Below are 21,980 nucleotides of genomic sequence, written 5' to 3'. Positions count from 1 at the left end.
ACATAGTGCCATCCTTTTCTGGCCTAGATGGTTATCACACTCGGTTAGATACTTCAGATCATTCTGGTTGGGCTCATATAGTTACTTCAGAGTGGGGAGGTCATAGGATTGCCATGTGCATTTTGGCTCTGCTGGGATAGATGTCAGGGTTCAGCTTGTAACCTCTTTCACAAATACCATCTAAACACTCTAGGATTTGCTCCCCATCCATGATATGGGGTCACCTTTTCTACCTTTCCTCAATCCCCGTCTCTATGAACATGTGGGCAAAAAGTGTGATCATCCTGTGGGTGCAGTGGCATCTCAGTTTAGATTTACTATTGTGTGGCTACGTATTTGCATTCAGAAGCATAATGGAAATTATTTTTGTTCATTTTCTTTGTTTGTTTATTTGTTTTTTAAATGAATTGCTGCTAACAGCAATTTTTGTTTGTTTGTTTGTTTGTTTTCCAGGCAAACCTGTAATGATAGTAACAGAATACATGGAAAATGGTTCTCTGGATACATTTTTAAAGGTAATGATACTTGTTCCAGAGGGGCTTGGTTAAAGCTTGTGTTCTTGGCAGAAGATTAATATCAACAAAAATGTTTGCTGGTTGCTGGTCCAGCCATGAGTGCAGTCTGGAGGCAGAAGTAGCTCAGTTATCTGCTTGGTTTATATTTATACAGCCTCATGCACTATTACAAGCAGATAACAGTAAACTGTAGAATGTTGTGTTTGACCTAAAAAGCAGTCTGCTGTGTGGAAAGGATTCATTCATCCTGCCGAACTTCTTGATACATCCATACTGCATTGTGGCAAAAATCAGGCAACGTCAGAGCTTTTCATGAGACCTCCTTGAGAAGGGAAGACAGGGGAAGTGATTAGAAATACAGTGTAGTAGCATGGGGTGGTCCCCTGCCCCAAGTATTGACACATGGACTTCTGCAGGTAGGGGTTGTAAGCAACTTGGCGCCGCTCAGTCGGCTGATTCAGAGATAGTCTGTCCTGGTGTTTTTATACACGTTCCCTCCCTGTAGCAATCTCTTCATCAGTCACCATTGGAAATGGTGCTTGATCTCCAGTTAAAAGAACTACATTTCCTTAGCTTTGTCTCTAGAGATGCTTATCCAAACAATGAAACTTTGAAAAGCTTCATGGTCAGAGCACGAGAGTAATGAATTATTAATTTCCCTGTTTTTCTTCCCTAGAGACTCGCCTTTGCATTTTTATTTGTGCACATGCAATGCTGAGGGTGCAGAGACTTTCATCTGATCAAATGTCTCCTTCCCTTTGCAGAAGAACGATGGGCAGTTCACGGTCATTCAGCTGGTCGGGATGCTGAGAGGCATCGCGTCAGGAATGAAGTACCTGTCTGACATGGGTTACGTACACAGAGACCTCGCTGCCAGGAATATCCTCATCAACAGCAACTTAGTCTGCAAGGTGTCTGACTTTGGCCTCTCCAGAGTCCTAGAAGATGATCCTGAAGCAGCGTACACTACCAGGGTGAGTTGTATCATAGGATCATAGAATCTCTCGGGTTGGAAAAGACCTTCAAGATCATCAAGTCCAACCTCAGCCTAACCATACCACTCTATCAACCCACTGCTAAATCATTTCCCCTAGCACCACATATGAGAATACTGAATGGGTTGAACCCAAGAAAAATGTGCTTCCTGACATGTTTTGGTATTCAGGCTCTTCAGCAAAGAGGTTTCTACAAGTCCACAGCCCCTAAACTGTGCGTGAGTGTTTGACCAGATGTTATCAGCTAATCAGTATTGGATCAGTCTATACCTCAGAACTGAGAGAGGACAAATAAAGTGGAACTTAATGGCAGTCTCATAACTTTAAACTTTTGTGTTGGGCACCACGGTTAAATAATGAACTTTGCAAAGGTTCCACACTCCCAGCTGTTTTCTGCCATCTTTGGCGAATACCTAAGGTCCAAAGGACCAAGAGTGGCACCCAAACAGAGACCTTGGCCATAGTCTCCTGCACAATTTAACTTTTTTAAAACACTGTCGAGCACATAATGTCTATTGCTAATGAGATGTGTTTTCCACCTTCTCCATCAATGATAATTTTCCCAGACCTGAGAAAGAGCTGCTCCTGCCTGTGACAGGATCCATTCCTTCTGGACATCAGCTTACTTGTCCCAGTGTAAGGCCACATGGCCCCAGTGCCACAGAGGGTGATGGGCAGCACCCATCCCCAGCATTGCAGGCCCCAGAGAAAGCCTCCAGCAGTGTCTCAGGTTGGCATGCCTCAACATTACCTATTAACATTTTCCCACAGGTATTGTGATAGGAGCTCCCTGGATCAACTTCCCCCTTCCTGCAAAGATTTTTCAGTTTAGGAGAGGCATTTCAGCTCTTGGCAGTCACAGCCCCGTGATGGGGCTCAGAGCATTGCTGGACCAGATCTTCCCTGCGGGCTGGAGGGCTCTCATCCAGCCCTGCTGCGACTGCAACGTGCAGCTGTGTGCTAATTGGCACTGCTGAGAATCTGGCCCTTCACTTAAGGCACGCACTGATAAGCCTGTGAATAAATAATTATTGGAAGAAGGAACTTTCCTAATTTGCTTTTTAAATGTGTTCCAAATTCTACCTTTTTCTAATAACAAACAGCATTAGGGGACATTCAGGGAGATTTTCCAACATGTGGCTCAGCACTGAGAGGAAAGGACTTCACAGTAAGATATATTTTGATATGTATCAAGGGAGACAAGTCTTTAAACCTGATGAGAAAAGTATTTCTTAATCCAAACTCTCTTTCCCCCCTTCCTTTTCTCAGAGCTGGTCTGAAGTTTGATTCCTAAAATCAAAAAGGGGAAAAGGAAATAGCAGAGTACATTTGACAGCTCTCCCAATGCTAAGTAATAGTGTTTATAAAATAAGTGTGATAAAAGATAAACCACAGTGATCTGCAGGAGGTGACATGGTTTTCAGTCCCACAGCCAAGGCCACGCAGGCAGGTCTTTGCGTGCACAGATTTCTGTGCCCACTGTGCAGATCTCTCTGCAGGATTGGGACTGCATTGAGGGGAAAAAAAAGGCATTACTTCCACAGCAATTTGCATGAAGCTCTCATTAGATCAAAGCCTTCCCTGGCTTCAGAGCTGTCTGTTCCTCCCCCGCTCGCTCTTAGAAATGGAGGAACTGTATTCCCCTACCAACCAGTGCAACATAATTGAGATGTTGATCCTATACATGTCCCAGCATTCAAACAGCATTCAAACAACAAACCTTCAGGACAGCCAATTAGTAGGCAGCCTACAAATGCTTATGGGCTGAGATAATGTGGAAAGGGGCCCCATGCTGTCAAACAGATTTACTTTAAAATTCGATGTCTCTTTCCAGAGAGAAAATAACATCCCTCAGTGCTCTAAGGAGTGCTGTTTTGTCCTCTTTTGCATGCTATCTGCCCTCCTCTGCAATCTGTGTTTTTTCTCCCTTCTCATTGCAGGGAGGGAAGATCCCCATCCGATGGACGGCACCTGAAGCAATCGCCTTCCGCAAATTCACGTCGGCCAGCGATGTCTGGAGCTACGGCATTGTGATGTGGGAAGTGATGTCCTACGGCGAGAGACCTTACTGGGAAATGACAAACCAAGATGTAAGCACGTGTGGGAGCTGCCACGTGGGGGGACTTTGAGGGCTAAGTCTTCATTCTGACATCAGAGAGGCAGGATGGGGACAGAGGAGGACAGCTGCTGTAAAATGTCTTTGCTTCCCACACCAGACCTAAGCAATCCTTCCATTTGATGCTCTGTTTTTGTAGCAGCCCAGAGCAGGCTGTGTGCAGAGGGAAATGTGTCCGCACAGAGGCAAGCCTGGTTCTCCCAGCAGACTGCTGGAGCTTCACTAATGCTGTTAGTGCTGGAGCCTGTCCCTGCTCTGCTTAATGACAAAGGTCTGCCAGGGGATAGATGCTGATAACTGGCAGCATTTCAATTGTGTGTTCAAACCCCTGCTGCCGTGTAAAGCACAAACTCGAGAGAATCATGGTAAGGGCTCGTTTTGCTGCACAAAAGCTGTGTGATTTGATCAAGTGATAGCAGTCCAAAATGGCAGTGTGGGGAGCCACATCTCAGTCACCCTTGCATTGCTGATCTCGAGAACGTGGTTCTGCACCTTTTATTTTTTTTTCCCTCTCATCCTTTGCTTTCTCTTATTGTGAAATTCTTTAAGTCTGTGCTAGTGCAAGCTCTCATTTATTTGTGCAGCGCCCTTAAGGTATGTCACCTTGCTACTGGGCCCCAGTGCTCCCTCAAGGCTCTGACTTCAGGGTCACTCTCGGACGCAACCCCAAACATGCCTGGGGACACTGCCACCCTCCTTACACTAGCTCATGTCCCAGACCATGCTAGGATCTCCTGTTCTTGCTGCAAAACTTCCTTGCGCCCTGAGTTCACCATAAGCATCTTTCTAAAGCTAATAAATAAATAAATAAGCCAGGATTTGCCAGATTTTCCTGGGCTGCTTCTTCCTATTCACATCTCTGAGAAGTATGAGATCTGGAAGTCTCTCAGGATGCCATCTAGTGCGTGAGGTAGGGGGCACCATGCAGCAAACCAGGCCCCAGAGCAACTCTGTGATGGAGGAAAAAATGCAGCCATTCTGCACATGGTGAAGAGCCCTTTCTCATCACTCCTGCTTTGCTTCTGCATCCCTGCCACCTGGGAAAGTGCTGCTGCTGGCTGAGTGGAGCAAACGGCCTTGCTCTGCCATGAATTTTCTCATTCACAAGCAGAACACCTCACGTTTCATCCTTTTTTTCCTACATATATATATTTTAATTCATTTTGAGCAGTGTCCCTGTCCCTTTGACATTCTGCTGTTTCACTGGCAGCAGAGGCTCTGGCTGAGCTGTCTGTTTCGTCTCTGTTTTGTCTGTGGGCCCCTGCCATCGGTGAATGTGACTACCTGTCATGCTGTCTCATCCTGACTGCTCACCTCAAGCTCAGGCAAGAAAATGAGTAGTGCCTTTGAGACAGTCAGTCACACCATGCTGCTTGCCAGGGAGACAAGCGTGTTGTTTGGCATGAATGCCCCACCACTTCTATGCTGCCGAGGTTGTCATGTTTGTAGGGAGTTTGGTAAAGCAGCGTGTATCTACACAGGGATTTATCTCAATCAAATACAAAGGCTTTCTTCTGTACCCTGGACAGAGAATGCCGCAATTTAGAGCCAAGCTTTTTCAGTCACACTAAGTACTCTAACTATCTAATGCTGATGCACCAGTGTAGTACAGTTGTTCAGTAAATGTCAGCCTGAGATTCGGGCCGGTGCCAGTCAGATAACACTCTGTGGCCAGGGGAATCCTTTGTCAAGTTAGTAACACTGTCAGCACCTACACTTCTCAGATCTGTCGCAGAAAAATAAATAACATCTTGTCCATCCTCTGTGCACAGGGTGAATTTCATACCTGGGAAGAGTCGGATGGGGGAACGCTTTCTTTAACAGCAGAAAGCAGAACATTGGTGAGATGTTCATGAGCATCAGTTCCTGATCAGGCTTTGCTTGGGTTCTCTTTCTCCCTGTAGTATGTGCAGTTAGTAAATGCCTCGATGATGGCAGTCTAGGAAATTTAATTCAGTGCTGTGGCAGAAAAATATTTCTCCTTGTATTTATGCCTCCTCCTTTCAACCCCTAAAGGCCCATTGTCCTTTGTTTTTCTTCCACTGCTTGTGTTGGCAGGAGAATCAGCAGTGTTAGATCAGTGTTAGATGGTGGAGCTCTGCTCACGTGAATTTCAGATTCTATTGCACAAGTGTTTTTTGTGTGGTTTATAATTAAAACTTATTATATGCAGGCACAGTCAGTTCTCACCATGCTTCAGTAAGGCTGGTTTTCCCCCATGGTAGAGTGAGTGCAGTGCCACAAGGCAGGCAGTGTTGTAACTTCAGTGCTACAAACCACATTTTAAAGTTGTCCTGACGACTACGTGGCCTTCTAAAAATAAGTTTTGAACCGCAAGAGAAGGCTCCGTACAGGAATTGAGGGGAATTTTGTGACCTGTTTTAAGGATGGTAAGTTAAATGGTCATAGTGGTTGCTTTTTAGTCTTCAGACAAGAAGTTTTGTGGAAACAGGGAGCTATAAATGTTACTTCGGTTTACTGGAATAGACTATCTCAGGTTGTCACCTTCCCAAAATCCCTGGTGTGGTCATCCCATCCTTAAATGAATAGTGCCTCTCCAGAAAAGGTAGAGGGATAAACATTTTTGCTCTCTGAGTCTTAAAAAGCAGGACTTGCCCATGAACATGGCAGATCTGCCTTTTTTTTTTTTTTCAAGTATTGCAGTTGCTACAAGTGACTTAGTCTTTATTGTATCATTCTTTTACTCCTGTTACATCCAGATCCTGAAGGCACCTTCAGATGTAAGAGCATACTTCAGCTCCTAGCCCCTTGCAGTATTTTGATACCATTTACGTTGTATCACCAGAATGAATGACATCCTGTAAATTGAGTTAATGCTATTGATTGTGATATTACTGCCAGGAATATAAAGCATGCATAACCCCATTGCAGATGTAGTTCAGATATTCTGAGCTGGTGCCAGATGGTCTGCTACCTGTCCTGCTACTATTTGCTTTCTGCTACAGCTGGAGGATAATCCATTATTGTTATAAATACAGCAAATAATGTTCTCATGGCTGTGCCACACTGACACTTTTTATAGGGCGGTTGTAAATCTGGGGCCAGGGACCAGCTGAAGAGCATGATGTGAAGAATAGACAACGCAGATAGTGCAGTATGGTGGGCCTGGTGTTTGATGCTGTGAGCAAAAGACAAGCAGTAGACAAGATCACTTTATAGACAAAGGTTGGGTAGAGAGTGGTGCAACTGCTCCATAGACAGATGAAATCTTAGATAAGCCCCAGTCAGAGCACAGAAGGATCGCAGGTGTGGGCCAGATCTTCACACTGCTCAGTATCCTTTGCGAAAACTACAAAGCCTCAAATCATTTCTTCTCTACTACATATGTCCTTAGAGAGTTCCAGGTTTCTGCTAATGCTGCTCAGCCAACCCTGCTCATTCCTGGGACTCTTCTACTTGGCAGAAGATCTATTATGGAGGATGTTTTGAAAGTGATGCTTGTGGCTCTGAATTTTGGAGCCTCCTGAAGTGCAGTGCTAACCATCGAGCATTCTTTATAAGCACAAGATGTTTTCGAATCATAAGTGAGAGGGTGCCTAGAATGAATGGTATTTGAGGCAGTCCTTGGAGTCAAGCAGTGAAGCGTTGTGGTTTTCCACACAGCATTCACTGTCAGCAATAGTTGCTTCCAACTCCTGTTGGGCAATAAGTCTTGGGAGTAGAGGGTTGTAAAGATGGGCTGCTATAACTCTGCTGACATGGTTGCAGATCGACATGGCCTGAAATGAGAGCTGTGTTCTCCTGAATGCTGTTAAAGGTTCAAAATGGGAACTGCTGTGCTAGGAGCCCTGCTGTAGTCTGTCCAAAATGAGCATAAGCAAGTTGCTTTATTCAATTCTGCCCTCATTTATTCATTTCTGCCTTTCCAGAGTGCAGGCAGCACACGTGCTTACCACTTGTTTTAGATATAGAACCATAGATGGTTTGTATTTGAAATCAGTGTAACAAACTTCCCCTGTTTTTAATTTACATACTCCTAGGCTGACATTTTAAATTCCTGGCAGAAACATGAACACAGTAAGAAACAACTAGACCCAGACAGTATTGAATGATATATGAGATGGTTGTTCTGCCTTTGCCTTGAATCCATCCATCAATTAGCATTCAAAGTCTCTTTTGAAATACAGTCAGGCTTTTATTACTGTAATACAAATCTGTGGTTGAGCACATGCCTTTTCATTTAAAAAGAAGCCAACATCTGAATAAACAAAATCACTGTACTCCAAGACAATGCCAGAAAGCCCCATAGGCTGCTGTTGGCAGACAAGAACAGGCACTAGGAGTTTTCTGGTGTGACCTACAGACCTCAGCTGAGCTTTGAATGAGTTCAACCTGAGACCTAATATCGTGTGTCCCTCTGGTTACGTTGGATTTCTAGACTCATTTTACAGTGACTAAAAATCAATCATTCAACCTATGCCATAGAAACAGTGAAATATAATGGAGTTTATTTGTTTTGTCTCCTATGTGCAGAGTTTGGGGGGATCAGGTGTGTGGAAACGTATTGCTAGACACAGAGTTCTCTATTTAAACCAATGTGCAGTTGGTGAGAAAGGTAAGAAGAAGAAAAACAACCCATTAGCCTTGTGTTTTGCTTCCCGTAGGTGATTAAAGCTGTGGAGGAAGGCTATCGCCTGCCAAGTCCCATGGACTGCCCTGCTGCTCTCTACCAGCTGATGCTTGACTGCTGGCAGAAAGACCGCAACAGCAGGCCCAAGTTTGACGAAATTGTCAGCATGTTGGACAAGCTCATCCGTAACCCAAGCAGCCTGAAGACGTTGGTTAATGCATCGAGCAGGTACAAAATCAGGCCAGAGCCATTTCTCAAAGAAAGATTCTTGTCTGAATACCCACCCCTGGTGTTGAATTACCATTTACTCTTTAGCCTCCATGCATTTGCAGGTGGATGTTCCTCTAGCTTCGTTATGACTGGGAGCATTTTCCCAAACCCAACTTTTCCTGTTTAAATTGGCAGGCCAGTCAGCAATTCAGTAACTCTATAAATGTAGCGCTATTGCAGCAAAGAAAATTACTGTGGCCTGCCTTTCAGAAACTGCAGTTTCAGCAGTATTTATAGGTCTATGATAAAGCTACCTGCACTCTACCCCAAGGTGAGCGAGAGCAAGGCTGAGTCTGTGAAGTAGATAGTAAACACTGCTCAAATTATCTGCCTGTTGACTTTATCTTTGTAATACGAATGAGAAAGTCTCTTGGGAAAACGTAGGATGTGGAAAGCTCATGGATGTCTAAGTGCATCTTCCCACCAGTAGTCCCAGGTGTGTTAGCTGCCACCTCCAGTTCCAACAGTTTCTGCAGTTGTGAGGTGATCTCTGTGGTTCCCAAAGAGCCGTACACAAATGATTTGCTAAAACCATGTTAAGTGAATGAAGCAGCCAGCCTGCAATTCAGCATGAATTTCAATAGCTACACAGATACAAATAAGGGAAGCGTGGGTCAGGAAAGGAAGCTCCACTTGAGAAAAAACAGAGATTAATATTTTTAGTGAGCTTTAGTAGTGATCTGTCCACCGTACTGGAGCCTGGGAAAGGCTTTTGTAATCAGTGTAAGCACACAAGCATTACTTTTGAGCCATCTGTGGTGCTAATCACTCAGTCTCTCGCATGTTCATGAGGAGTGATGTATATAAATCGTTGCTGCTTCACTGACTGATAGCCATGGAGTTCCCTTATTAATGCTGGAAGAGGCCCATCAGAAAAACTTATTTTCAGATGACCAAAAGAAAAAAAAAGAATGACATGTCCCTGTGCATGACACCTCATGCACTGCAAAAGAGACGTGAAAACCTTACATAGTTTCATTTTTAAATACAAAATAGATCTGATTCTTCAGACTATTTCACAGGCATCATTAGCCATATGAGGAAGAAATTGAAGAATAACTCTTATTAGCAATTAGTTGTAATGTTAGCCCCATCAAACCTGCAGGAAAATGTTTATGGTAGCACAAATTGTGATGTTTCTCTTTAATTTTCAGTTCAGAACAGTCATTTTCAAAGCCTGTTACATGGTGATATGTACTGTTATACCAAACTGTTAGGCTAGGAAAGATTAAAATAAGCAGTAAACCATCTCCTTGGGCTGCTAAACACTTTGTTGATATTTTAATCCGCTGACAGGCCCATGCAATTCCGAACTTTTCCTTTTTAAAGGTGCTGTGGGTATATTCAGTGTGGATGGAGTATGTGAACAGCCAGGCTTGGGGGCTGTGTTTCTGTAATCACAGATTGCCATGCCCAGTCCATAGTAATTCCAAATGAATCATAATTTCAAAGTACAGCAGCTGTAAAGGTTTTTTGTTTTTTTTTTTTAATATATGTAATGTATTCTTTATGGAAATTCTCGTTAATGCAAATAAGGGAGGAAGTCACTCTCTACATTACAGTGCATGCATATCAGTAGGTGCCTCCTGACATTAGTGATGAAAATCCACTTCTCATTATGATTACTTAGGAGTTTTGAATTCCACATGTGTATAAAATGTTATGGGAAGCCATTATGCTCTTGGTACTGCAAGTATTCACATTTTATTGGACCCTTCAGCATTGCTATTAAATAAACAAATAATACTAATGTGATCATAAAATATATGAAGATTCCTGAAGTGCTATAACAATATAAAATCTCAGCTCTCCTTCGAGTTGCAAATCTTTTAAGCATAATTCTCACAGTCAGAGGCTGACCCAGCAAATGTTTTTACCTGTGGGTAATAATCTTTATGCAGGGCTTATGTTAGCTATGTGTCTCGGTTTACAAAACGGCAGAAATCTGGTTGCTTTCCTGGCTGACCTTGGACAAGTCCCTTCGTGCTCTGCGCATCATTATTAGTGTGGTGTGGGCCCACTCACAATGCAGGTTGCTTGTGTCAGGTATTGCACAGTGTTTTGCTGCGGCGAAGGGTTATTATTTGCCTGAATTGCTTCTTCTGTGTGTGATGTAACCGAGCAGGTAGCTGTTGCTGCACGGAGGTCTGAGCAAGGCTGCAGGAGCCAGGAGTCTCACTGGCTTGGGGACTGAACGTGAACCTCACCAGGAGGCTGAGCCATGGTTGGAGCACTGCTGCTCTCTGCAGGGCTTCCTGGATGCTGCCTGCATGCAAAATCCTGGCCTGACTCTGCAGGAGTAGCCCTTGAAGTGTTAACAACAGCCTGCTGCTGATGGCTGCTGCTGGGAAATGTAATTTGGGTTTCAGTTTCCAGTCTCTGGGTTGTTTTAAGTTAATTATGAGCTTTAAAGAAAGAGGAGAAAAACAGAGCAGGAAGAGTGAAACTGAAGACCTTGAAGTAAAAGTGACAGGGAGAGCCTTGTAGACAAGGAGCCTGCTTGTGTGTCAGAAGTAATGGGGATGGATGCTAATGCTCTCCTCTGTCAAAGCAGACACTTCCCACTTGCCATGTGGAGCAGCAATGGCAGCAACTCAAAAGCAGGTGAGGTTACAGGTGAAACAATGTAATCGATACATTGTGAAGTCTTGCCTAACTAATTCTTCATATTCTTTTCATTCTGCTGACTAAGATGGTTGATACTTTTAGAAGGTTTTACACTACTCTCACTGAAAAAAAGATGAAACTGAAAACTGGGAAATCCCACTCAGCTTAAAAAATGTGGTTCTCTCCTCATTTAAGTTGCACTGCACTTCCAGATTAAAGTCAACAACTTCCAATGAGTCAGAAAAATTACAGCTCTGCAGGAGGAATTGGGATGCAGCAATTACTGAAAATGCCGCAGTGTCATGTTGGGTACGTCTTGATACTGATTCTTCTTGCTTCTCTGTCTCTCCTTTTGTCTTTAGGGTATCAAATCTGTTGGTAGAACACAGTCCAGTGGGGAGCGGTGCCTACAGGTCAGTGGGTGAGTGGCTGGAAGCCATCAAAATGGGCCGATACACGGAGATTTTCATGGAGAACGGATACAGTTCGATGGATTCTGTGGCTCAGGTGACCCTAGAGTGAGTAGTTTCCAGATCATTTTCACCTCTTGTATTGGAGCTGGGGAGGGAAACAAACTTCAAAAATATGTAGGGAGGAGACTGCAGAAAGGAAACCGTTCCCCTTTGTTTGCAGTCATCAGTTTCTCTTCGCATCTGTATTGATGATAACAAGTGCAGAGGAGGCTAAAACTTACCATCACTACACCTGCAGACAGTACTTTGTATTCTTTGCTCACAGTAATTGATGCTTGAGTCTGAATAACTGACAGGCTGTCCTCTCTTCATAGCAGTGGTTTATTACTCAGGGTTGTCAACAAATAAAAAAAATAAGCATACTAGTAAATGCTTAGGAGATAGAGGCCCCCCGAGGTATGCTGGCACTGCATTATCTGCTTGAAGAGTTGATCCAGACTTAGCTAACTGCACAGTCAAGCCTAGTAAAGTGTGGAAATAGTTTTCAACATTACTGTAATAGGAACAGGAGTAGGTACAGCCGATACCAACAGAATACGATCAAAAAACTAATGGCTCTAGGGGACAGGCTCCCTGGCTGAGACTCTTCCTCCTGCGTGTGCTCTTGGTTTTTGCACCTGGATATATCTGCAGTCGGGGTGACAGCACTGAAATGATTTGATAAATGCCTCGAGGCTGCTGGTTTGCTGTGCCTCCACATTTAATTGCTGGTCTTGCTTGTGTAATTGTGTCTGTAGTCTCTTCCTGACACTCGCTCAAATTTACCCCAAAGCCTTTGCGGCTGGATTAACTTGAGCTTAGGTTATTGCAGACTTTGGGGCAGAATAACAAAGATTGTGCTCCATGCTTGGTGCTTCTTTGGAAAAGGTTGTGAGTCCTCTGACCACTTGCAGATCTTCAGTGCACTGGCAGAATGAATGCAGAAGATTAGGAATAAAACAGGAAAAATCCCAAGGCCCCACAGAACCACTGCATTTTTCCTGTCTGCCACAGGGTTTGCTGTAGAGCTCACCCTTCAGGGTCAGAGTTCCTTTGCACATGCTGCAGGTTGGTAACACCCCATACGGTTCGATTTCACTGTAAGTGGACCAGTCATGTATGGATAGCGTGCAAGAACATCTCTGCTCTCTCTGACTTCATTTGCTCCATGCATTTGACCAGTATCTGTTCCTTACTCCTGGACTCATCCAGCCTAATTTCAGGTACTTGTGTGAACCCCCAGGCAAGGAGCGAAGTCTTTTCTAGTGACTGCCTGAGAAACCAGGGTGCTTTGATTTCTTCTTATTTCCTTTTCTTGGGTGCCTGAGACCCTTTCATGCATTTTGTACTCCTTTTGGACTGTTCTACACACTTTGACCAAGGAAGAGGTCCATTGCCAAGGCAGACAGTAAGATCTAGCCTGAGGATGAGTGAGGAAGATAGGATGAGGTAGTTGCATTAGAGAAAAGTAAAGGAGGACCCTCTTCTGTGACACCTTAATCTTAGAATTAAAGGAAATCCTGGTAGAATCTGCAGAATGTCTAAAATACATTGTAGGCTTCTTGCTGTTTGCCTGAATTTAAGTTTCACAGAAACTTCCCATTTGTTTCTTTTAAAAACTTCATGTAATTTCAGGTGTTCTGAGACACTTAGATCAAAAGTGAAATGCTTTGGTTTGGTCAGAGAAAATGTTTAGTACAACTCCAAACCAATGGGTATTGTTGCCACCTATGTAGCTTTATATGGTCTTAGCACCTCTCTTCTTAGCACGCTGACACTAGCACTTAGCACTATGGCTAACCTCACCTTTTGGAGGAATGACTGTATTTCCCACTAATCACACAAAGTGCAGTGTGTTGTGATATGGCTTAACTAAGTATTCCCTGTGTTGCACATCTGTGATTTATATATAGAAAAAAAAAAGGGACTGGTACAGCTGTGCCAGATTCCTACCTTTTCTTGGATGTAATATTTCAGATTGTGAAATTATCTGTTTAATTTGGCTTTAAAATGTAAGTATTCCTCTGTTTCATACTTCAAAAATTTCTGAAATAACCCCCCTTAAGTCTTTTCAGGCTGCCCCAAAGCTATTTCAAAATGGTGTTTCAGATTGACAGTGAGTCAAGAAATTCATTTTCTGTACAGTTCTAGCCAAAAAAGGCAAGTTGTTTTAAGTCTTTAAGTGTCATTATAGCTGTCAAAGATGTCTGGGACCTCACTAGCTGCAAACCACATCTAAAGACCCCTCCACAGGGTCCCAGGATGTTCTGTGTAGCCCATCGTCATCGTCATTCTGCTCTGGTCCTTTACTGGTCCCCAGTGAAAATGACATGTCTGAGCTGTTGAGCTTCAGTTCTCTTCCAGCTTTTACAGCAGTAGAGCAGTGCAGAAAAGCTGATGTCTGGGAGCCTTGGGAGCTTTGGGGGATGTGTTTTTTTTTTTTGAAGATGAAAGTAGATGTCTTATTAATCCATCTTGCGTTTCACTGACTCACTTCTCTTGAAAATGAAAAAGGCAAAAGTTGAAAAGCTCCAACCTCACATACTAGGTAAGGGGCCATGTGTGTCAGTCCTGTGGGAAACAAGACTCTCCATGAAGGCATATCCCAAAGGTAGCTCGGCTGGCTGTATTCTGGCTAGATTAATGTGAGGTCACATTAGAAAGGCATCATTGCGTCCCTGTGTAGTATTTAGCCTGGATTTGTTCATCCTCGTAAAGCCAAAACCAAACCAGACTGTTGGTGTGGCTGTCACCAGCTCATCTGATCCTGCTATGAAGAACATGCATGAACATGCATGTTTTGGCTCCTAAAATGGCCTGGGAACCTCTTCTCATGTGCAGCTGCACCACGCTTTGTACAAAGGAATAGAATGCATCACTGCACCACACAACTCCATCAGATTCCTACCTAGCAAATATAGATAAGATCTACTGATTTCAAAGTAATTACATCAACTTTTCAAAGTTGGCTACAGCTAGCTAGTTATCTGTGCTAATGAGTAATACCCCCCCAGCTGCCTTGAGATGCATAAGTCAGGCTTGGTTCTGGAACATTTTGTGCACCTTTGCATTGTAGTTATGGCTTAGTGAAGAAGTCTTGACCCCATTTGAGTCTATTTTGGGGAAAACTGTGGAAGGTTCATTGAAAGCTAACAAGCAAATGAAGACCTCTGTGATTTCTCTCAGTCATAATAAAAATAAATAAATAAATAAAAGAGACAGAATACCTGAGTCTCAGCCATTAGAAAAGGAGAAAACACCTTAGGCTTCAGGGGCTTCGGTGGAATGCTATCCCATATTTAAGAGCTGAACCGTGTGCTCTGAACTAAACTGGCAGATTGCCCTTGAGATCAGCAAAGTAAGGGAGAGTAGTGTTGGCTTCTGTGGGGACTCAGATGAAAGTTTCATGTGTTCTTCAGAGATGCTATGGGGAAGAAATAAACATTGGAACAAGCAAAGTTCTTTAAAGGTTAATATATTTGGGGTTTTGTTGTTTCTGGAGGTTTTAATTTTTCTCCCCAGTAAGAGGAAACAACAAAGCATTTTGTACTCTGCAAATGAGAATTCAGTTTGAATGTTCCTTGTTTGTTTGGTTTATTTATTTATTTATTTTTGTTTATTTTTTTAATAGAGGCAACTGTTCAATATATTCCAGAGCTGGGACTTGGGGGGATCAGGTGAAAAGAAGATGTGAACATTTGAAACTAGCTTTCTTTCCCCAGATGACACGAGTAACAGATTTTTTACAATTCAAGAGGTTGCCTTCAAATACCATCCAAAATGATATTCCCCAAATTGAAACTGCTTAGGAAATACATGGAAATGAGGTGGAGAATGGAGAACTGGTTAATTACTGCCAGAAAACACTGAAAAAAGTATGATGAATGTAAAGAATTCCTAAAATCTCCTGGGTAAAGCTACTAGTACTATAAGAGAGGGGGATGGCCATAGCATCCTGACAGGACTGATGTCTGTGGGCGATCAGCTTGTGTCCTCTTTAGGGGACCTGGTTGAGATGGTAGATGTTCAGCACTCTCTGAAAATCCCTCTTAACACACAAATCAAAATCCCAGTTACCACCTTGCCTCATTCAAAGTAATGCTTAATGCATTTTTTTTCCAGAAGAGAGTCGTGCTTGTGACAAATTTTTGAAGGTAAAACTTTAAAAAGCTAAAAATGGTGAATATCGCCCCAAGTCCTGAGCTCTGCCTGCTTAAGCAAAGACCTGAAAATGTATGTTTTCAAACAAAGAGTGATTTCTACATTTAGCTCTAATTCTTGCAAAGGGACGAATCACCTTGTGAAAAGTGGAGCCTCACCCTCCACCCTCTCTTTCCAACTGGATATCAGACTTGAAGGAAACCCTTCCAGTGGACCAGACCTGCTCTTTAAACTTGTGGACCACCTAGTGACTTTGAGTGTGTCTGGAGCTCTTTCAATCCACTGCAAGAATAACTTTACCAGGACAATACTCAAGAATAGATAGATCCATGACATGAGTTTCAGTCTGATATTGGACTGGACCAATTACTAACAAAATGTGGACTGCTTACTTACACCTTTTGAAAGATCTGTACTCACCGAATCTCAGGACACCCTGTTGTTTGTTATTAGATGAAGAACTCTGAATATTTGTAATAATATGTGATGTGTTGCTTTGCATTGTATTTTATTTTTTTCTTATAAAATAAAATAAATTATTTATTAAAAGTTATACTGGATGAAGAACATTTAAGAGTTCACCTGCTCTAGATGCTTATTCTTAACCTAAAATCTCAGTTCTGGATAGTGATACTACGTACGCTTGTGAACAAACCAGTTCTTATGTCATGATCAAATAGGATGGGAATAATGAATAAGAGCAGATGAACTCTTAAAAAAAAAAAAAAGAAGAAAGATCCTAACCCGTGCAAAGGTCCCTAGCAAGTGGATTCTTCCCTCCCTTAGCATCTTCTAAAGATCTTTGAGGTTATTCTTGCCCATCGTTCAAACTGACAATAATCTCTTTGAGTAGCGTCAGTCTGCATGGACCATGTGAAGAAGAGTGCTGCAATGTGACTGGGGTGGGAGATGAAATACAAATTAATCTCTGGTAGGCTGATGGCTTTCAGCCTCGGAGGTATTTTAGGAACCTGGCCCTTTTGCTTGCATGAGTAATGGAGTGGTGAGGGGTGTTGTATTTTATGTGGCAATCCAGTCCTAGTCTACACTATGTTTGACAAACTGGTCCATGGTGTATAAGTAGTTCTATTTGTAAATAAAATGTTTTAAATATATTTCTTACTACGTGGAGACCATGAATTCAACTGTTGCAAATGGAGGATATTGCATTTAAAGGGATACTGTGTTGTCACTGGCACATTGCAGCTGGGCTTTCATGTAAGGCCATAGTAAGAGCATGGCAAACGGGCAGTTGCTTACAGGCTGTTTGGAATGGGCCGACACCTATTTACCCCATTATTTCCTTGGCTTTCTGATTAGGTTGCCCTCTTAGTACTGTGTCAGCATGTGATTTGAATTCCTGTGTATTTCCACTTTCCACATTATGTGAAAGAAAGAAATGAGAAGGGGAGACATATCCCTGAAGCAGGACTAAAAGTTGTCTTGTTGCTGCAAGTCAAGAATTTTGAAGCAGGGAGACCTGCTTCATATGACACATGGCTACCCCTATCTTCACAGCCTCAAGAAAAGCCCATGCTGCTGCCATAGCAGTGCACACAAACCCAGCACCTGGGGTAGAGTCACTTGCAATGTAAGACGTAGCATGGATGCTGACTGCAAGTGCCATTTGCAAGGTAAATGCAGGGAAATGCACATCTCCTGTCACCCTTCAGGCGTTTGCAAAGCCCGAGTAGATACCCCTCCATACATCTCTGGGAAGCTGAGCCCAGTGACATTCCCAGTTAGCTGTCGTAAAGTGGAACAACGAGATCTGGACTGAATTTTTAGGACAGTTGAGTTGCAGTCCTTCAGCAAAGAAATCTATTTTGTCCCCAGACTGGCTGTTTTGTTTCCTCACTTTTGTTTAAAGTCGGCTTCTGTCTTCTGCTGCTTTAAGTCCAGTGCTTCTGCGCTGGATGTATGGGAGGCTGCAACATGCTGCAAATTGCACTCAGAAAAGGGAATTAAAGTTCCTACATTCTCGGGGCTTTTTTTTATTATTTATTTATTTTTAAGTTTTATTTCTGGCTTTGCAAAGTGCAAGGTAGCTTTTGAATAAAGCTGACAATTTTATAGTAGGTGAGCAACTGGCTCAGGAGCTGTTGTCTGGATTAGGCTTTTGCTCAGTCTTTGCAGAAGTAAAAGACCACACAGCAATTTTTCCCCTCTCTGAGGAGTCCCCACACTTCTGGCCAGTGGCTCTGCAATTCAGGAGTACTCAATAGTCAAAAAAATAGACTAGATCCCCTGGTGAGCAACTAATGGATTGAAACTAGAAACTCGTTTTTCTTCTCTCTGTCTGTGCCTCGCTTAAATCAATGAGGCACTGCTTAAGGATATTGGGTTATGCTGGATGCTATAAGGAAAAAAGGCTTTGTAGTGAGCACCCTGAAAACCTGGAAATGGTGCTTGGATCTTTTTGATGAGGAAGCCCGCTGCTGCACCAGAGAGCGGGACCTTTTCTTACTAGACTGACTGAGCTGTGTATGAAATGCAAATACATACATGCCTTGCTGATGGTTTCAGGCTGGCTTTTCTGCATGACATGCAAGAACAGAGAGCTATTACCAGAAATAGTACATATGTGAAATATGTGGTGCTGGACTTTCAAAAGAGCTCAGTTTGCACTTTTAGGTACCTGAAAAAAATAGCTGAACTTTCAGAGAGCACCAACAGAGCAGCATTCAGCAGGGGGGAAGATGGATGTTGGCTCTTCTAAAAATCTGGTCCTATACTGTTTTTTTTGATCTTTGGTGTGAACTTCCAACTGTGCTGTGTACATAAAATAAATTGCATGGAACAATAGTATTACTATATTTTCCTTCATTATTAAGATTGCTTGTTGAACTAGTTTCACAATTCAGTGGAGGTAGAAATGAAAGCATGTCCCCCTGAGATGTTAGACTCCTTTTCAGATGCTGCAGCCTTTTCTTCCAGGTAAGGAGTGTGCTGATGTGTCTCATGGACCTCTGTTACTCCACACCCATTGCTTTGTGATTTCCGGAATGCATCGGAGAGATGCTTCACTGAAAAAGGGTGTGATAATGGAATGTAGTGTTTAGCCTCGAGCAGAAAATCTGGGATTTTTCAAATCAAAAGGCTGAAAAGTGTGACAGCCCTATGGAGAACAGATCTAGCTTTTGGCTTCAACTGTTTTTTGTGTTAACACATCAACCTTCACTTGGGACTGCTTCTTATTAGAAACTATGTTTTTCTGAAGTGTTCGTCTATGTAATTTTTGGATGTGGATGGTTGTATTTACACAGGAGTTTCTGTCTGGAATATAAATCTGCTGAGTGATATACCTTGATGGGTAGCTCATGTGCGTTATGTAATAGCGTTCTGGTGTTCATTGCATGCATTCACTGCAGTCATCTGTGCACTGCTGTGGGCCAGGTTTTCCATAGTGTCTCAGGTGGCAGTTGGGCTCCTGGGAACAGCAGGTGGGGCCGGGGAGCTGCAATTCTGTCTCTGGTGATCTTATGTCCCGCTATTTTTCAATGGAAAAATACTTCTCTTAAGTGGCTTGCATGTTTCTGCGTACTCTCCGTAAGCAGCACTGGGATTCATACCTTCACTGGCAAAACAGTAGAGCCGTTCTTTGAAAACATCTTTTTTTTCATTCCAGTTTAAAGATAGAGAACAAGGGGCTCATATTTCTATAGTGGAAAGTCTTCAGACAAAGCATCATGTTTCCTTTCAGTCAAACTGCTTCCCTTGCAGTCTGTGTCTCATGTTGGAAACATATAGGCACCTGTCTTGATTCTTCTTCCGAACATCATTCCTTCGATTTCTTTGTCATCAATTTTCACTCTTTAGTGAAATCAGTATAATTGCACTGCCATAACCCATGGTGTGGGGGTCACCCCACCTGACTTTTAGTTGTCGTTAAATCTAATTGCCCACGGTCCTACTGTAATATCTCCAGGGGGCGACTCATCCCACCCTTTGCATGGGATAAATCATCTCATGGAGGTGCTTCTCTCACAGCATGTGCTATGAAATTTGGTGATTAGCTTAATCTAGATACCTACATTTTAGGGGGCTAAATTTCTGAGAAAACAGCTGTTCTTCCCAGTCATATGTTACACCTTTCTTGTAATGGCACCCCTGATAGACAGACTCAACAGAAATGCCTTTATCTTTTAGAATTCTCACACAAAAAAACCAAATCAAGCCTGGGTTTACAGCAAGATTTGCAAAGGCCCAGAGGGGAGCTGTGTTACAAATTCCTGTTGTCTTTAGGAGGCCATCGTAGTAGTCTCTGTGCTTGAGGCTTTTGCCGTTCAGCTCTTTCTAGGAGCCAGCTGTAGGATCGTAGTTGGTGTATCTTTGGCTTTGCCTCATCCAAAGAGGAAGGAAGTGTGGATTGACCTTGCTCCTCGCTGCCTGTGTCCAAGATCAAATGCCTATCTTTCCCAGAAGAAGAGGAGACTGCAACACGCATATTCTTATGCAGGTTTTCTCTTGGAATATGACTTAATATGTGTAGTGAAGTCCCTTGCCAAACCCAATGCTAACACTTTGATGTCGAGCTTTTCTCCTTAGTCAGCAAGGTGATCTTGGTCAAATCATGACACCTCTCTGAGATGCTGTCAGCCATTTAAAAAAATTGGGAAAATTAAATGTCTTCTTACACGAAGGGCTTCTGGAGCCACAGATGGTAAGAGGTAGGCGCTGGCAGCAGCATCAGTGCGTGCGGTGCGTAGTGTGTGTGGCAGCATGTGCCTGAACGGTCCCTGGAACCAACATCTGCTTTCTCCCACAGGGATTTGAGGCGGCTGGGAGTGACACTTGTTGGTCACCAGAAGAAGATAATGAACAGCCTTCAAGAGATGAAGGTCCAGTTGGTGAATGGGATGGTGCCATTGTAACTCAGTTCTTAAGTCACTTCCTCGAGTGGTCGGTCCTGCACTTTGTATACTAGCTCTGAGATTTATTTTGACTAAAGAAAAAAAAAAAGGGAAATTCAGTGGTTTCTGTAACTGAAGGACACTGGCTTCTGCCACAGCATTTATAAAGCAGTGTTTGACTGAAGTTTTCATTTTCTTCCTATTTGTGTCCTCATTTTCATGAAGTAAATGTAACATGCATGGAACATGGAAATGGATCTACTGTACATGAGGTTAACCAATTTCTTGCGCTTCAGCGATGACAACAGCAAGCCTTCCCACCACATGTTGTCTATACATGGGATATACATATATATATATATAAGCCATATATATATATATGTATATATAGCACCTTTATATACTGAATTATAGCAGTACATGTTAATACTTCCAAGGACTTACTTGACTAGAGAAGATATGCAGCCATTTGTGGGCTCACACAAGCTGCGGTTTACTGAAGTTTACTTCAAGTCTTACTTGTCTACAGAAGTGTATTGAAGAGCAATATGATTAGATTATTTCTGGATAGATATTTTGTTTTGTATATTTAAAAAATATGCTGTTACACAGCGTTAAGTTATAGAGACTAGTGTATAAACGTTGCTTGCTCAATGGCAAATACAATACAGGGTGTATATTTTTTTCTCTCTGTGTTAAAACGTTCATTTAGTTTGCTCTTCTGTGAGGATAATATGTTATGATGTATATACTGTACAGTTTGCTACACATCAGGTACAAGACTGGGGCTTTCTCAATGTTTTGTTCTTTTTCCCTCTTTTGCTTCATTTTGTCTTCCTTTTGTGTTAACCACTATGTTTTGTATTTTTGCTGCTGTTTGGTTTGAGCAACATATAAAGCTTTCAGATGTTTTGATTATACATATGAGGTGGGAGGAGTCTGCTTAAATAAAGAACACCATTCTCTGTTGTGGGTTGGGGATGTCCAGAAGAGGAGAAGTAAAATGGGAGTTCAAACATCCAGCTCTTATCATCCGTCAGCAGCAGCATTGCGACATCTGTTTTTTTGTGTGTGTTTGATAATGTGTGCCTGGTGTGCCCCTTCCTGGAAAGAGAAGAAGTGTGTGGAATGCATCTGCACCAGCGCTTAAACCCAGTACTATCAAAAGATACCTTGTGACCTGCTCCACAAACACACATCCTTCAAGGCCTGGAGAGAAACCACCATGTCTTGTGAGCTAAAGAAATGGATTTTGCTGTTCCTCTTTTTCTTATGGGAGTTAAGTCCTGGAGGTGCGGTGTGGACGCATCTCTGCTACCATCCAGCATGCAGATTTCCCAGCATTTTCCAAAACTGTGGCCAGGAAAGTGAAGGAGGGAATTATTTTAAACTGCACTGTTCCATATTGTTTTGTGGGTAT

At 42.7% G+C, this 21,980-nt stretch overlaps 1 protein-coding gene across 5 annotated transcripts in view; it reads left to right on the top strand.

The window, feature by feature from the left end:
* EPHA5 (EPH receptor A5) overlaps positions 1-21,594 on the top strand; it is a 195,964-nt gene extending 174,370 nt beyond the window's left edge. For all 5 annotated transcript variants that reach the window (XM_065736765.1, XM_065736764.1, XM_065736763.1 and 2 more), the window contains 6 exons: positions 454-515; positions 1,280-1,489; positions 3,451-3,600; positions 8,252-8,445; positions 11,457-11,612; positions 20,476-21,594. In XM_065736765.1, coding sequence (XP_065592837.1) covers positions 454-515; positions 1,280-1,489; positions 3,451-3,600; positions 8,252-8,445; positions 11,457-11,612; positions 20,476-20,581 — 878 coding nt within the window. In that variant the 3' untranslated portion in view covers positions 20,582-21,594. The remainder of the gene's footprint in view (positions 1-453; positions 516-1,279; positions 1,490-3,450; positions 3,601-8,251; positions 8,446-11,456; positions 11,613-20,475) is intronic.
* The last annotated feature ends 386 nt before the right edge of the window (positions 21,595-21,980 follow it).

This window comes from Cyrtonyx montezumae, unplaced genomic scaffold (assembly GCF_038088225.1).
Source record: "Cyrtonyx montezumae isolate F1298 unplaced genomic scaffold, pur_monq_1.0 scaffold_2, whole genome shotgun sequence".
Classification (NCBI taxonomy): domain Eukaryota; kingdom Metazoa; phylum Chordata; class Aves; order Galliformes; family Odontophoridae; genus Cyrtonyx; species Cyrtonyx montezumae.
Note: the sequence above shows the minus strand (reverse complement) of the source record. Positions and strands in the feature narration are given on the sequence as shown.